At 36.7% G+C, this 16,160-nt stretch overlaps 2 protein-coding genes across 2 annotated transcripts; one reads left to right on the forward strand and one right to left on the reverse strand.

The window, feature by feature from the left end:
• Nucleotides 1–2,326: 2,326 nt before the first annotated feature.
• LOC110002300 (green-sensitive opsin) lies at nucleotides 2,327–4,402 on the reverse strand. Its single transcript, XM_020657886.2, has 5 exons — nucleotides 3,878–4,402; nucleotides 3,629–3,797; nucleotides 3,328–3,493; nucleotides 2,977–3,216; nucleotides 2,327–2,886 (listed from the first exon to the last, which is right to left on the reverse strand). The coding sequence occupies exons 1-5, from the start codon at nucleotides 4,260–4,262 to the stop codon at nucleotides 2,788–2,790; spliced, it is 1,059 nt and encodes a 352-aa protein (XP_020513542.1). The 5' UTR covers nucleotides 4,263–4,402; the 3' UTR covers nucleotides 2,327–2,787.
• Nucleotides 4,403–4,906: 504 nt separating this feature from the next.
• LOC110002301 (green-sensitive opsin) lies at nucleotides 4,907–15,643 on the forward strand. Its single transcript, XM_020657887.3, has 7 exons — nucleotides 4,907–5,044; nucleotides 5,466–5,565; nucleotides 13,291–13,818; nucleotides 14,061–14,229; nucleotides 14,418–14,583; nucleotides 14,699–14,938; nucleotides 15,048–15,643. Exons 3-7 carry the CDS (start codon nucleotides 13,434–13,436, stop codon nucleotides 15,144–15,146), a joined length of 1,059 nt encoding a protein of 352 aa, XP_020513543.1. The 5' UTR covers nucleotides 4,907–5,044; nucleotides 5,466–5,565; nucleotides 13,291–13,433; the 3' UTR covers nucleotides 15,147–15,643.
• The last annotated feature ends 517 nt before the right edge of the window (nucleotides 15,644–16,160 follow it).

Here is a 16,160-nt window from a genome sequence, read left to right on the forward strand (position 1 = left end):
AGTTAACTAGCCTATAAATCTATATGAGCCTATTATGTTATTATAGCTTATTTCATTTTGAGCTGTTTAAAAGTCGATTTTCTTCTGCTGGATTGCATCTTAATGAAAATAAATTGTAGGCTATAGGTTTAATTGCCTACCATTCCATCAGTTTTGACCTGCAATATTTTAATTCTGATTAAATATCAAATTAATAGACTTTACGTGCTGACATGAACAGCTGTTTTCTCTTACACCACTTCTCTCTCCTTTGCCGCTGCGCTGTAGCAGTTTTCCTTTTTTTCCTTCTTAAAACCTGTTCATATTCGGCGTAGCCTATGGCCACATGAAGATATTGATGTATTTTGAGATGGTTAAAGTAGGAGGATCTCTTTTTTAATCACCTGTTGCCATGGTGAATCGTAGAATCGGGGCTCCATTCATGTTGGCTTTTTATCGTTGTGGTGCACGCGCTGAACACCGAGTGGACCTACTCAGAGTTGATTTAACTAATTCAAATCTGCTGATCTGAAACCGAAAACTCAGACTTTCCCATCTGAGAGCAAATCAACTCAGAGCTCATGGTTAGACTGAGGGTTTGTTGAACCTTCTTTCAGAAACGGGCCCCTTATCTGATAATGTATTTAGATGTTTTCAAACCTTGGAGACGGTTCGCACTTCACGGTTCTTCCTGATTTTAGTCCTGAAAATTACAGAGTTTGTAACCACAGCGTGACAAGTGGGTTCAGGTTGTCAGCAGGAAATAAAAGGTTACATCATTAGATAGATAGCCTAAATGGTAATAAGGGTGGGTGTATGTATCATAATGAATGCCCTCTGAGCTGGAGCTCTCAGCAAGTAGATCAGTGGTTATGTCTTCTATTGCCTGGCAACAAACATGGAGCAGCCAAGACTATTAGAAATAGAGAATGAAGACTGTAAAAGGTGCAGGGACATTTTGCAGTTCTTTGTAGGAACCTGCAGGGGGCAACGTCTGTCTGTACCAAAATCTAAAAGCTCGTCAACAGAGGACCCATCATGTTCAAAATGAATTTGAAAAATACTTAACTCTTTCCTTCTCTTTACTCATGTTATGGTTTCAATTAAAGTATGTATGCATCTGAAGTATGCATCTGACACAACTTACTGTATTAAGGCATTTCAAACTGCAGGTGTAAGTGTTAATGTAAGAAGACATTGGCCTCTAGGTGTGGTATTGCATCAGAACAGAAACACAGCATGCACACGCTTGTCTGCGGTGTGCAGGATAATGTGTAGACAAGACTATACTCAGCACAAATAACCTGTTTTCTTTAATTGTACTTTGGGAATAAGTGGAAGAAGGATTATTTTTTATTAATCATTTTTAAAAAGACACAATTGTTAGAAGCATGTTAACTAGCAGGGCATATTTATTACAAAATAATTATCTCCGCTTTAGGATTAACACTATTTATTATTTATTGAGCTGTTTTTTTATTCACTTCACATAATATCACCACATTTGCCAAAAACACCCTTTATTTAATAACTGATTTCATGTAGTTATCTATTTATTTTTAACATTCCCAGACAAGTCGTACATCATCCATTACAGTACTGTTTGTTTGTCTGTCTGCACATTGTGTATTGTCTGGTCTTGTTCTGTTTGTCCTTTATGCCTCTGTTTCTCTTAGTGTGTTATCTCAACAATAAAGGCAAAAACTTTTTTTTAAATCTCCCAATAATAATGATAAATAATAATAATAAATTTTGATTTGAGTGATTTTTTAACTGTTTATATACTTAGCTTTAAACTGAATATGACCTGTTTATATTCTTAGCTTTAAACTGCATAAGGCCTGTGTATATACTTAGCTTTAAACTGAATAAGGCTGCTAACTAATTGATAGCCAGTACCCTGTGTTACTAAAGCTCCTTTAAAGTGTTCACAGTGGATTGAAATGTGCCATTGCCAAGTGTCAGTTCAAAGGTGTTGACCAACACTGCAGTCTTTTGTTTTACTTTCTTTTAGACCAAACACTTCTCTTCGCCTCTTGAGAGATATATAAGAAGGTCACAGGAGAGCCTTGAATATGCAAAAGGTTGCTGCTCTTTAAGTTTCCTTATTGTTGTATGTTACCATGCAAAAAAGTCTTGATTATGTGGTCTGAGGATAGTAGATGTCACATTTTGTACAGTTTTTAAAGCTTGATGGTTACAATCTATAGATAGAGTTTCTATATCTCGAATAACTTATAAAGGCTGAACTACAAATATTTTACATCTTGAGTCTTATGCTTGTCTTTGTTTAGATAAAAGGTATTCAAACCAGCATGTTAGTTCACACTTAGAAAAAACATCGCAGTAGTTTTTATGCATGCATTTATTATTATTATTCATCCTAGATTTTTTTTTTCTTTTTCATAAAATACATGAAAGTGGTATAGTAGACAAGTAAAACATATGTCTAAATTTGTAAACATACATTCAGATAAGCAGAAAGCATTCTCACATTTTGAGTTGGGTTGGTCATCAGATGCTGTACAGTTGGTCACAGTCTTCTCACACACTCATTTTGTCTTGCACACACACACACTCACACAGATAGACAAATGCTGTGCATGACAAACTTCACAGCAAATGCATTTTTTTTTACATACACATATTTACAGGTGAGTTAGAATTCCTCGTGTTTGGTCCAGAGTCAGTTCATCAAAGCCATGAATCCATTTGTGAAAAGTCTTTGTTTTTTTCCTGGATCTTTAAAAAAAAATCTGATAACAAAGAATAAAGAAAATGTCCAGAGATGTGATGTAGTCATTGTGATTAAGAGACAGAGGACACTTCTGTCTTGCTTGCGGAAACTGAGGTCTCATCCTCCACCATGCCACCCATTCCAATAGTGCTCAGCATGCAGTTACGGAACTGAAAAAGAGGGCACAAGGCAAGAAATTTAGATTTTGAATAAATATCTAAATGTCTGAATAAGAAAAGACAATATATGGTACACCATACCTGTTTGTTAAACAGCACATAGATGATAGGGTTGTACAATGCTGAGCTCTTTGCAAAGAAGGCAGGAATAGCTGCTGTCAGTGCTGAGAAGGAAGCTCCCTTGTTCATGAAGATCCAGCCAGCGAAAGAAGCGTATGGTACCCAAGCTACCAGGAAGCCAAACACCATCAACACACACATACGTGTGACTTCCCTCTCAGCCTTCTGGGTAGATTCTGAGTCCTGCTGCTGTGCTGCGGCCTAAAGGGTTTTATATGACAGGAAAAAAATTGAGTTCTGGCAGTAGGAAGAAGTGTCAGCCAATGATCTTTAAGTCTGTGACAGATAAAAAGTTCATTAAGATTAACTTACAGCTTTGACAGTCAGCACAAGGCTTCCATATGTGAAGAAAATGACGAACACAGGGAGGAAAAAGTGAACTACAAACATGTAGATGACGTATGATTCATTGTTGAAGCCTGGAGCTAGAGTGTAGTAGTCAGGTCCACAGGAGCACTGCATGCCTTCAGGAAGGTACCTGTGTGAAATCATGCAGACATGTTTTATCCGTCCATTCAACCCATTTATCTACATTCAATGTGAACTATTGAATGGTGTGTTGAGTGGTTTAAATATGTATTATTCTTTCCTAGTTTGGCTAAGAAAAAATTACCTTGACCAGCCTACAAGAGGGGGAGCAGCACAAGCCATAGCCATGACCCAAGTGAAAGCAACTCCAGCTGCAGCATGGGTTCCAGAGAACTTGAAGCTTCCCATGGGTTTGCAGACAACGATGTATCTCTCAACAGCCAGGACCACCAATGACCAGAGAGCAACTTCACCTGCAGAATAGAGATAAGATTAAGTATTTAATTCAGCATTTCAACACATTGAAGACACGTTCTTTCTTATTCTTTCATACCTCCAAGTGTGGCCATGAATCCCTCAATAGCACAGAAAGTTGCCCCAAGAATGAAGTAGCCGTTCATAGCAGATGTAATGGTGATGGTGAATCCGAAGGCGCACATGATGAGTCCAGCCACAGCCAGGTTGACTAGGATGTAATTGAGAGGTTGGCGTAGCTTTTTGTTCTGAGCCGTTACGACCAATGTCAGACCGTTGATGGGAGTCCCAGTGCAGATCAGGAAGAACATGTAGAAAGCCAGAAGCTTGAACATGATAGGATCTGCCAAGTAGTACTGCTGGTATTCAAAAGGACTTCTAACAATCCCTGTCCTGTTGGACATGGGGATGTAGAAGTTCTTTCCTTCTGTGCCATTAGGCTCGAATCCTCCTTCCCACGCCATCTTGAGTTGCCTTCTTTGCTGGTACTTCGACTGATTGGCAGTGCACACTGTTGCACTGAAGTTACCCAGGAGCCAAGAGAGACAGCTTATGGTGTTGCTGCTGTTGTTTTATACCCTCCCAGTGTTATCCTCAATTTGACATGATTAGATTACAAGAGGATTGTAAGGAAGAGGAAGGCTCAGGCCTAATTAATAATTGACGTTAAGAAAGGAGAGATTTAGTCCTAAAGAATCAATTACAGTTTGTCAAATATGATAAGGTTTTCTTCACTGATGTGAAGGAAATGCAAATTACCAGAAAATGATTTACTTTTTCATGAGAGAGTGACTTTTTGTCTGTTCCTGCTTTTTCTGAATTTTCCACATGTATTAGGCTACATATCACAATAAAAAACTGAGACATATACTTACTTATATACTTAGATTCTATTGATAGTTTAATAAATGATTTGATATAAATAGTTATTAACCCTTTAATGAAAGGGAATCAATTATTTAATATTATAGAAAAGAATGACTGAGTAGGTTTAATTTATTTTATGTTCTAATGTTTTGATAAATACACTCTGTAAAGTGCATAGAGGATACATTAATCCCACTTGATCACACCCTCCTTAGAAGCTTCCCACTGCGCTGGTGGGCGTTAAACATATTCAGACTATCTGTTGCTGGGACTTAAGTTTCTTTTCGACAGAGACCACTTTGATTAGGTTTTTTTTTTTTTTTTAGGGGGGGGGCGGGGGTCCACAACCGACACAGCTATGAAACCAGGAAGAAGACAGGTAAAAGCAAAAGCAAGGCTGTTGTTCATATAGCCTAGTTATTTCTCTCTGCCGTAGAGACTGTTTACATTTGCAACTTCACAGTTTCATCGAACTTGTATTTTCTCTTGCGCACGGGCAGCTGGGGCTCACAGGGATTAAAGTAAATGCGACATGGGGCGCCGCGTCCTGGGGAGGGGGGTGTCCTTAAGCCTTAACCTTTTGAACGTAGCACCCACTATTATGTCAATATGAACCCCTCAGACAGTTGGTTTACAGCCCGCTAGTTTTCTACTCCGCTCCACTTGAAACACGCGCGCTCTCTTTCACTCACTGCGCTCAACATGAAAAACGTTTTTTGTTTTTTTTCATTTTACGTTTCAGAAATAAACATGGCTTTTATTCTGGATGGGTTATTTTTGTTTTTTTTGTTTTTATCCAGAAATGTCCAGTTTCAGTGGGAGAGAAGAGAAAGATGCGCGTCCTCGAGTACACGTGGAAATAACTCGGATGAATTCAAATGGTCCACTACACAGTTGGGGGTAAGGAGTGAGCCTGGATTAATCTTTTAATATATTTTGCTTTATGATGTGGTGCTAGTCGGACAGTAGCGTAAAGAATTAGTTAATTGATTCGATCTTGACTATTTACTTACTAAGACTTCATTTACTTCATTATTCTTTTATTTTAGGTGGTAAATCAGGTAGGTTTTCTTGATTATGTAGCTCTAGTTTGAGGCTTTTTAAATGCATTTTAGGCACATTATACTGTACCTGCTTATAACCTTACTCATATTTACTGCACGATTGCCTTTGTTAACTTTTATTTATTCGAGTTATGATAAAGTTATATGTGTTTTAACTGAAATTTGTTGCAATAGTTCATTGCAGCTTTTGGTTAAGATGTAACTCTCAATAAAATATAACTTTTGTGTCACACAGCAAAGCTATATTTCCTTAAAAAAACGTAATTGTTCATCGTTGCCACAAAGTGCATTTGATTTGAGAAAGGAATCTTTTGGATTTAAATATTTCTGTGTTTTAAAGGAATAGCAAACTTTTGTATTGCTAAATAAATCCTGAACATGTTTTATGCTTAATATTTGAGAGGACAAAAATGAAAACCCAGAGAGAGGAAGGACTATGTTTTTATTCATAGTTTCTGAAATAACCAAGAGAGGCAAACTAGAAAAAGTGACCATTAGGAAAGCCCCAGATAACAGTTGATATAGATTGCAGCATGGCCTGTTCAAGATTCAAGTCTGGGTTAAGTGGGGTCAAATCCCACAAGACGCTACAAGTACATTAATGAGACTATACATTTCTAATGATGGGGTTAAAAAAAAATGTAAATGTAAATAGTTTACATTGAGTTAATGTAGAAACGTGTACTAATGCAAATATGATAGATAACTTAATTTTTTTTAACATTATAGTTACTTTGGTGTGTGTGTTGTTTCAGTCTCTTTTGGGATAGATTAACAGAAAGAAAGAGTTGAGTCATTTAGCCAAGGTACTGAACGTCAACCAATGTACTTGAGGTTCCTGCTTGACTCTAGCTGGAGCAACATGTGCTTTCTGTGATCAAGGGCAGAGGTTACATTTCAACACTAGGGGGAGACATAGCCATTGACTCTGGGAATTCATTAATTTCCTGTTTCCATGTAAGCTGCTGTTGCATGCACATTAATTCCTGAGTGGTTACATGTAACCAATGAACAAATCAAACAAAATAGATAATTTCACTCAATTTAACTTCCCCCAGGGCTATTCTCAAGAAAGAGATTATGAATTACCCAACCAATGACTGTAAATGTGTGACTACCTTTCTTTGCACTTGTTGAATTAAGACAAATTTTCATATTTGAGATTTCAGTAAAATATAGAGTTAATTTTTTGATCGCCTTGTGCCACATTTCTTTTTCAATGGTGCAGAGACAGAAATTAAGCTGTTGCACAATTTCTGTACACAAGTGGCCCTTTATTTAAGTAACCTTCAATAAAGAAGAAAATAAACTCGTATAATCTTTTAATTTATTGACATTTATATGATTTGGAATATTGTTATTCTGGGGAAGTCTAAGGGGGTATCAAAATGGAATTTAAGCATTAGAGTTAAAACACTCTTTATATTTTCATTCCATCATTTTAGGGACTTGTGATGTGGAATAGAGTTCAGCTTTTTTAATAATGTTTGGTAAAGTAATACACTTTACTTTTCACAAACTTAAGGTTTGAGCAAGTACATCAATTAATCTGTATTTATATAGTGCCAATTCATAACAAACGTTATCGGAAGAGACTTTACAAAAAGCAGGTAAAAAGACCTTACTCATTCTTATTTAATATTACATAAGAGCAGGTAAACAAAAACATAATCATTGCTCTATCACAAAGACCAACCATTAATCCATCACGAGCACAGCACTTAGCAACATTGAGCAAAGTTACAGTGGCAGGAAATAAATTCCTTTGAAGAGGCAGAAATCTTTTATTTTTCTACATTTTGTATATTTATATATGTCTTTTTTAAATCTTATCTTATATTTCAACATTTACTGTATATGTATTAGTCATTTTTGAGTGTTTATTGCATCGCCTTGCGGAACAGTCTTTACATGTCACTGCACATCTGTTTGAGCATGTGACAAATAAAAATCTTGAATCTTGGGCAAAACCAGACTCATACAGGATCATAGAAGAGACATCCAGTGAGCGCTGATATTGAATGAATAAACAGCACTTTTTAATGAACTGTACTATACAGGTGTTTTAAATATTGTTCATGAACATTACGTTACTTCTCCTGCTGAACAATACATGCACAAAAACAACGGTCAGCAGACTCTGATTTCACTGGTTGCATGATAAATGAAGGAGCTGCTCTGCTATAACATAGAGAAACACAGTGAGTGAGTGCAGGAAAATATTTATGCGTTGGTTTGCAACAGTTTCAATCAAGTTGGAAAATAATTGTCTCACACAAGATTCATTTGAATGTTTATATGATGAGAGATGTTCTTCTGTTATTGCTAATAACTTTACAACTATAAGCTAGGACTGTTGTAGGGAAAACTTGTTGTGTGGTTGTACTGAAGATCATCACAAAGTCAGAGGCCTAGTCCTGATCATCACTAGATCAAGACTTTCATAGACTGAAGTGAATACAGCAATACAGATGACTGACATTGTAGTTTGAATTGTAAAAAAAAAAAAATTAATAATTTAAAAAAAGTTAACCTGGGTGTCACGGTCCCTAATTTAATCCTTTGGCTTCACAGATATTTAGCATCAGTTTTCAGGGCATGGCTGTCTGTGTCCAATCCCAGCAAAGAGGGTCTGCCTGTAAGATTCAACTCAAGACCCACAAATCTAGTAACTTCAGTCAATTAAAATGGGTCACACATGCCCCTGCTGCATATGGAAAAAAATTGGTTTGTAATTCTTTGGGTAGAAAATTACAATTAAAAAACAACATATTAAGATAAAGTATTGACATTCAAAATTTCTAGGTTACCAATGTCCACACATATGTCTTTCTAAAAGTGTTTGAATGTATTCACACATATCACAGACTATTACCTACAAATAACACAGAATCATGAAAGAAGAATAGCCAGAGCTGAAGAAATAACACCTTTATTGTTAAGACACAGTGGAGACTGTTTCCAACTTCTCTATCACAGTCAGTATTTGGCAGTGTACATGTATGGAAATTAAATGTCATGAGTGAGAATATAAAGTGAGAAAGATAATAATGGCATTTAACAAAATGTAAACTCAAATTCCCATCGACACCTCACAAAATATATTTTAAAAAGTCAAATGTATATTTAAATATGTAAATACTCACATATTTTATAATAATTTATGTTCCATAAAAAAATACATACAATATTTGTATGTATTTAAATTGAAAACATTTAAATCAAACTTTAATATTATTCGAAAATCTGCTCCATTAGCAAATAAAAAGGATATTCAGCTTATTTAGCAGTACTGGCAGCATACAGATTCAACACTTTTTAAAAGCACCTGTTGCTCAACTGCACAGAGATAAAAGCATTACACAGCGATGAGCTCTCTTCCACTGAGACAGGTATTTCCACTGTCAAGGATAAGACAATAGCTCCCTGATTCTTGAAGGTCTCACCTGTGGAAATCCAGTTTGGACTGCAGACAGCGGGAAAGAAAGTGACCATCAAAACTAACTTACATGTGTTTTATTTGTTGATTTGCTGCAGCAGAAGGCTTTAAAGCCTCTGTACACCCACACAGGTTTTTTTTCATCATTCAAGCTGATTAAACCAGGAGAGGGTTGTAAATAGCTTGAGCTTGTGTGATGTTGTCAAGTTATATATTCTAAGCAACAATAACAAAAGGTAACCAAGTCCTTCTTCCCAGAAGGTTTCTCCAAATTGAACAGGTTAGTGGAGCTGTCAGTCAAACAAACTTGACCTCAACCACATATTTCTGAGAAAAAGTCTACTGACACCTGTGTGGGTGTAAAGATGTTCAGATATGATAATTAGTTGAGCAGGAAATAGTCTTCAACTAATATATGTGCAGGAGAGGCAAGAACAAGTAAATCCCCAAAAAGAAAATGGTTTTGCATGTGGTGGCCACAAACAATTTCTCTCTCCTTATCCTTCCTGACTGATTCGTCTCCAGTCTTGTGTTCTGCTAGTGTCCTTGTTACAACTGGTAAAATGAGGCATTATAAAGTTATAATGTTTAAAAGGCTTAGCAACTCAGATTGTTCTGATTAAGTGTAAAAATTCTCAGATATTCTCTTTCAATCTTCCAAAATCTTAAAAAGGTAACAAAAAGGGAATTTTAGATGTTATTAGTGGTGATTAAAACAATACTAGTTATTGTTGTTTGAATTTGTTTATATAACTTTAAATAAGTAAAAACATATATTAAGGTTAATCAGCAAATAATATGTGTGTGTGTGTCTGTTGGCATTAAATAGTTTGAAGTATTCACAAGTTGTTTATGGTTTAATATTACATGACTAAACCAATTATCAATTTCTCTAAGATATTATGGTTCCCTTAATCCTTGTTGTCTTCATTTTACGATAATGTTAAAGTTCTATATGACAGTACCATTTGAATAGTGCTCTGACTGTAACTGATAGCAGTAGATTTCTTCTTATATATAAGGTAACTACTGGTACACTAACTGGCTGATTTTATTTCTTGGCTAACAAATCACAATCCACTAAAAAAATCAATAACTTCTACAAATCATACACACTCTGTGGAAAAAACTTTCTTTATGGATGCAACCAAAATATATCTTTACCAACTTCTGAGCAGGATGTAAAAGTAGTTATATACTTGGTTCAACTTCACTGAATTTAGCACTTTACCTCTCTTTGTGGTCGTGAATCCCTGGACGGCACAGGCAGTTTAGGTGACGATAAATCCTAAGCAGCTCAGCCAACCACAGTTGAGTTAGCTGAAAAACAAAGGTAAATCATAGATGGAGTCTCCAGTGGTGATCAGAAAAAACAAGGCAGAGATCTGCTAGAACGTGTGGTTTCTAACAAATACATGGCAAACTCCTGATGTACAAGTTCTGTTCCTCTATGCAGACATCTTAATGACTGTTAGGTTGTTTGGGAATAATCCCAAGCTTAGATTAATTACCATTCTGTTAAAAGCCTCAAATCAGTGATATTACGGTCAGGTTGGGTGAGGTAAGTCGAAATTTGTTAATGACATTAACCCTGGATAACTAGGCTTAATTTGATCCTTAATAAGACAGTTAAAGAGGATGCCAGGGGCCTGTACTACGAAGCACGATTTGGGTTTAGCGATGTAACTTCAGTGTTAACCCTGAGTTTTCAGTTCTACGAAAAGTCAATCAATTGTTACCTGGGTATATCGCCATGGTAACTTATGCTGCACACCCAACCTGCTCCAGAGCAGGTTATGTTGGAGATAAGAGATCAACCTGTGGAAATCTCCGCACACTGAGCAATCAGATTTTTTGATCGTGGAGCTCCTGGAGCTGATTGACAGGGGGGGGGGGAGAAACCCTTCATGTGTCCTGTATAATAACATTATAGTCTGTAAAGTTAATGATTATTTTTTAACTGATATCATCCTTAATCCTTCAACAGAGACTAAAAAAAGCGGAGCTGTGTTTTTAAGTTGTTAAATTACAAATAGCTTCTTATGGCTTTGAATTATATTTAATGTTTAGTGTCTCCATGCCGCTTTGTTTGTTATTGTCAGAGCTGCAGCTGAAATATAACTTCTCAAACTGTTATACTCGCCACATGAAAGAGTCAGAGACACACATCCAGTTAAGAGAAAATGCAGGAGTTGTTTTTTTTTCAGTTTTACGGCAAACTAATGATGGGAAAAAATATAATGAGCCGCAGTTTGCACATTAATACTCGCCAATGTTTCTTTTATTTGCCAGTTGTTCTGCCTGCATTTGTTGCTGCAGCTGTGTAACTTAAGTCTCTGGGAGACTGTTTGTTTTAAATGTCTTTCTATTATTAATACCGTTTGTTTCATAGTTTGTTAGATATGAAGATCCGCTGACAAGAGACGCAGTTATGCTTGTGATATGTTGAAGGTTACTCTGCCCCTTTTATGTGAACGAGCTCTTGGAAACTTGAGGGTAACTTATCAGGTTGATAACCAGCTTAGTATGACTGTTAATCACGGTCTCTTATGTTAGCGTTAATGTAGCCAGATAACTCAAAGATACCCTGGGTATGTTAATCTCGCTTTGTAGTACAGGCCCCAGATGAGATACCAAAGATTAAGATTGAAGAGAATTACCTACTGTTGTTGTTGTTGTTGTTGTTGTTGTTGTTGATGGCTTCCAGTGAAGGCTTCATTGGGTTAATTCAATTTATATAATTAGAATAAAAAACGACTTATTTGTGTACCCCTGGAAAAAATGTATGTAACATTTATGTTATTAAGATTCATGTTGTGTATCTACACCAATCTCTCATTCATATGAATATCACCAATATTTTCTCAACCGAGTTGAATTACCGCATCACAAGCAGCTTCTTTGCAGTAATTTAAATTTGGTTTATATCGGTAACACTGATGTTATTAATTATGATCATTCTGGATCATAAACGACAGAGATAACTGCTCATGAGTTTATAGATGGCCAAGAATTGTATCGCAGAACTACTTCCATTAATGTCACTGAATCTGACTGAATGAGAGATTTTCTGTGATACAAAAAAGACCTTATTGAATATTCCCTAACTAGAGACAGTGCTACTTTTGTTTAATGAAGATTGGAAAATTGGATAACTCTTTGTCAGACATGATCATTTAACCTATGTGCAGTTAAGCTATTGCTACTGCACAACAAGGTCAAGGAAGGTGAGACTCTTAGTTTAATCCCATCAGGATAATAACTTCAGTTCCTCCATATGGAGAGAGATGGTGTAAATGGTAGTGTTAGTGTAGCTATGCAAATCAAGATGATCTTTCAACACAGTGTACTGAAGCATCAAATAATAGAACATGAACAAAAACATGAGCTTTAGATCACATTAAAATGTTAACTTGATTAGTGACAGAGAAGAGCCTCTTCTCAGAAAATCTGCTTTATCCTTTACTATATTTAAAACAAACACCACAGTGCATACAATTCATGATAAAGTTTGTGGACACCTCTATTTATAATTACATTTGTGCGTCAACCACATCAAATCTTAATAGCTGCATAAAATCAAGTATATAGCTATGAAATCACATAGTTGTAAAATTGAAGTATGGGCTGTAAAGAGTTCAGTAACACATGCCATTGTCAAAGGATGCTATATTTGCAAAGGGATTTAATTGGCATGTTTTAATGAGTTTGGTGTAAAAAAAACCTCAAATGGCCTACACAGATCCCTGGTTTTAATCACCACTAAAAACCTCGTAGAGTTTACTAAGGCAATTGCCTGATCTGACAAATGCTCTTTGGTTCTCAAAAATGTTGTCGAAAGCCTTCCTAGAAGAAGGTTATCCACAGCTTTTGAGGCGTGTTGCATGAAGGTGCATAAGCTTGGCTAACTGCATATTAATGCCCATGGTTTCTGGGCTGTAAATTAACTCCTAAATAATGTTATGAATTTACTTCCATTTATTCAATTATTGAATCTGTAATTCCCATTACCTAATCTTTAATCCTTTAGGCATGGTAAGTGGAGCAAATGACTTTAGGGTGAGGCTTCTCTATCCGGTGAGATAATTGCTCACCTCAGTTAACTTTTGTGCTCCCTCACAGTCCTGTAATCCAATTTTGACAACTTGACCAAAAGGTTGGTGGTTGGGTATAAAAACCCCACTACACAAATCTAAGTCTTGTGTCCACCAACACGATTGGATTCTTTGGACGGAGAAGCTCAACAGAAAAACAGCATAGTGAAGATGGTGTGGGATGGAGGAATTGAGCCCAATGGCACAGAGGGAAAGAACTTCTACATCCCCATGTCCAACAGGACTGGGATTGTTAGAAATCCTTTTGAATATCCACAGTATTATATGGTGGATCCAATGATCTACAAGCTCCTGGCTTTCTACATGTTCTTCCTGATCTGCACTGGGACTCCCATCAACACTCTGACATTGCTGGTAACATTCCAAAACAAGAAGCTCCAGCAACCTCTCAACTACATTCTGGTCAACCTGGCCGTGGCTGGACTCATCATGTGCGCCTTCGGATTCACCATCACCATCACATCTGCTTTGAATGGCTACTTCATTCTTGGACCAACTTTCTGCGCCATTGAGGGGTTCATGGCTACACTTGGAGGTATAGAATTAACTTCAATCTGTCATGCTTAATTTCTTTCTGCTTCACAAAATTCCCTTAAAGTTTCCTCTGTATTTTAACCCTTTTCCACAGAGCTGGTACAATTTCATGACAGACAATATGGAATACCTGACAATGAGAGCGATAATCTGGACAAATATTGATAATTCATCTTAATTATTTAACAACAAACAACTTCATTTTGGAAAGCTGTTGTCTAAGATCCCTCATTCTCTCTGCAGGTGAAGTTGCTCTATGGTCACTGGTAGTCCTGGCTATCGAAAGATACATTGTTGTCTGCAAACCCATGGGAAGCTTCAAGTTCAGTGGTGCTCATGCAGGGGCTGGAGTTCTTTTTACTTGGATCATGGCTTTCTCATGTGCTGGACCCCCATTGTTTGGCTGGTCTAGGTAAGTGATACAATATATATTACTGGAAATCTGAATACTTAAACACCAGCCTAAACAAAAAAATTAAGGCTTAAAGAAATGAGAGTGTAAAAGCAAAGTTATAAGGTTGGTAATACTGAATATATGAAGCCTGAATGGCTAAAGACTTATTGATTCAAAACAGCAGCTCTTCTTTTCCCTCAACAAAGGTACCTTCCTGAGGGCATGCAGTGCTCCTGTGGACCTGACTACTACACTCTTGCTCCAGGCTTCAACAATGAATCATATGTCATCTACATGTTTGTAGTTCACTTCTTTGTTCCTGTGTTCGTCATTTCCTTTACATATGGAAGCCTTGTGCTGACTGTCAAAGCTGTAAGTAAAGTTTGTGAAATGTAGAACTTATTGCTTTTAAGGAATTTCATCACAATGTATGTAAAACTGTTTGTGCCACAAATCCTCATGGAGTTTTTGGTATGAAACCCTTTAGGCTGCAGCTCAGCAGCAGGAGTCAGAATCTACCCAGAAGGCTGAGAGGGAAGTCACACGTATGTGCATCTTGATGGTGTTTGGCTTCCTGGTAGCTTGGACACCATATGCAACTTTCAGCGGCTGGATCTTCATGAACAAGGGAGCTTCCTTCACCGCTCTGACAGCAGCTATTCCTGCCTTCTTTGCAAAGAGCTCAGCATTGTACAACCCTGTCATCTATGTGCTATTTAACAAACAGGTTAGTTCATATAAAATAATCATATATACTGTACTTTCCATGCTTGTCATGTTAACATGATTTGTAATCCTGCATATCTGATTATAAACTCCTTATCTATCCTTTTCAGTTCCGTAACTGCATCCTGAGCACTATTGGAATGGGCGGCATGGTTGAGGATGAGACCTCAGTTTCCACAAGCAAGACAGAAGTGTCTTCTGTCTCTTAAATACAGAGACATTTTCTCATACCTGGACATTTTACTTTCTACTATCTTTTTGATCTGGAATAACCCTCAACATGGACTGAGTGAAGTTCAGGGACATCTGAACTACTTTAATAGTGATGAACAGCTCCAGGATGGAAGTCATCTCATCTTTTTAAAGGATGTTGGAAATGATTGGTTGACCCGAATTCAAATCAATGCAAATAGTTGTCTCGATGTATGTGGATGCTCACTTTGACTTCACATGCTATCAGAGACACAGTTTCCCCTAAAATGATTCAGCTATTTGGAAACATTGAAGTACAAACATCCTTAAACAACATATGGTTTAACAGCCACAATGTTTCCTTTTTTACGACATTGCAAGGAGCATATTTTGTACTGATTTCAAAATAAGTAACTATGTACAACTCTACTTTTCTCACTTGCTGTGTTGGTCATAATGAATTGTAAACATTGTATATATTATTAGTATAGATAAATAAATGCATGCATGAAAATCTGTTGTCATATTGGCTTCATTTTAAACAACTGAATATTATGACCTTCTGACAATCCTTTAAATTTGCAATCTTAAGAAATGCTATCTTGAGAATTTAATTAGCTTACCATACTCGGTTAATTCAACTCACATAGGGGCTTTCCTTTTCTTTTAAGTAAAAAATCAAAATCTTACTGGCCTACCAAGTGTTACCAATTTAAGTCCGTTCATGGACTTCATGTGATTTTGCATACTATCTGTGGAAGGTAAGCCCACAGGAGGCATCTCTGGGTAATCTTATGTGGGTAACCAGGCAATGATGTTGTTAGGACAAACAGAAGTGTGATGAGGGTAGACCAGGTGAATCCAATTAACAAGGCTAAGAGCAGGGATAAGAACTTAGAGTGTTGCAAATCTGGATTTAGGCTTAGTCTAACAAAACAATAAACAGACATGCTTTGCTTGCTTTTAGACATGATTTGTTAAGTGCAGAAGCTTGGTAATCTCAAAATAGATACAAATCCAAATGCACTCAC

Source organism: Labrus bergylta, chromosome 5 (assembly GCF_963930695.1).
Source record: "Labrus bergylta chromosome 5, fLabBer1.1, whole genome shotgun sequence".
NCBI lineage: Eukaryota > Metazoa > Chordata > Actinopteri > Labriformes > Labridae > Labrus > Labrus bergylta.

What these genes read in the sequence shown, in the direction of transcription:
- LOC110002300 (XM_020657886.2), bottom strand. Translation starts at nt 4,262, where the DNA reads ATGGCGTGGGAAGGAGGATTCGAGCCTAATGGCACAGAAGGAAAGAAC. An exon ending in CCTCTTGTAGGCTGGTCAAG is followed by an intron (nt 3,494 to 3,628) that starts GTAATTTTTTCT and finishes GATTTCACACAG; the next exon opens with GTACCTTCCTGAAGGCATGC. An exon ending in ATGTGCTGTTTAACAAACAG is followed by an intron (nt 2,887 to 2,976) that starts GTATGGTGTACC and finishes CCTCTTTTTCAG; the next exon opens with TTCCGTAACTGCATGCTGAG.
- LOC110002301 (XM_020657887.3), top strand. Translation starts at nt 13,434, where the DNA reads ATGGTGTGGGATGGAGGAATTGAGCCCAATGGCACAGAGGGAAAGAAC. An exon ending in CCATTGTTTGGCTGGTCTAG is followed by an intron (nt 14,230 to 14,417) that starts GTAAGTGATACA and finishes CCCTCAACAAAG; the next exon opens with GTACCTTCCTGAGGGCATGC. An exon ending in TTGTGCTGACTGTCAAAGCT is followed by an intron (nt 14,584 to 14,698) that starts GTAAGTAAAGTT and finishes GAAACCCTTTAG; the next exon opens with GCTGCAGCTCAGCAGCAGGA.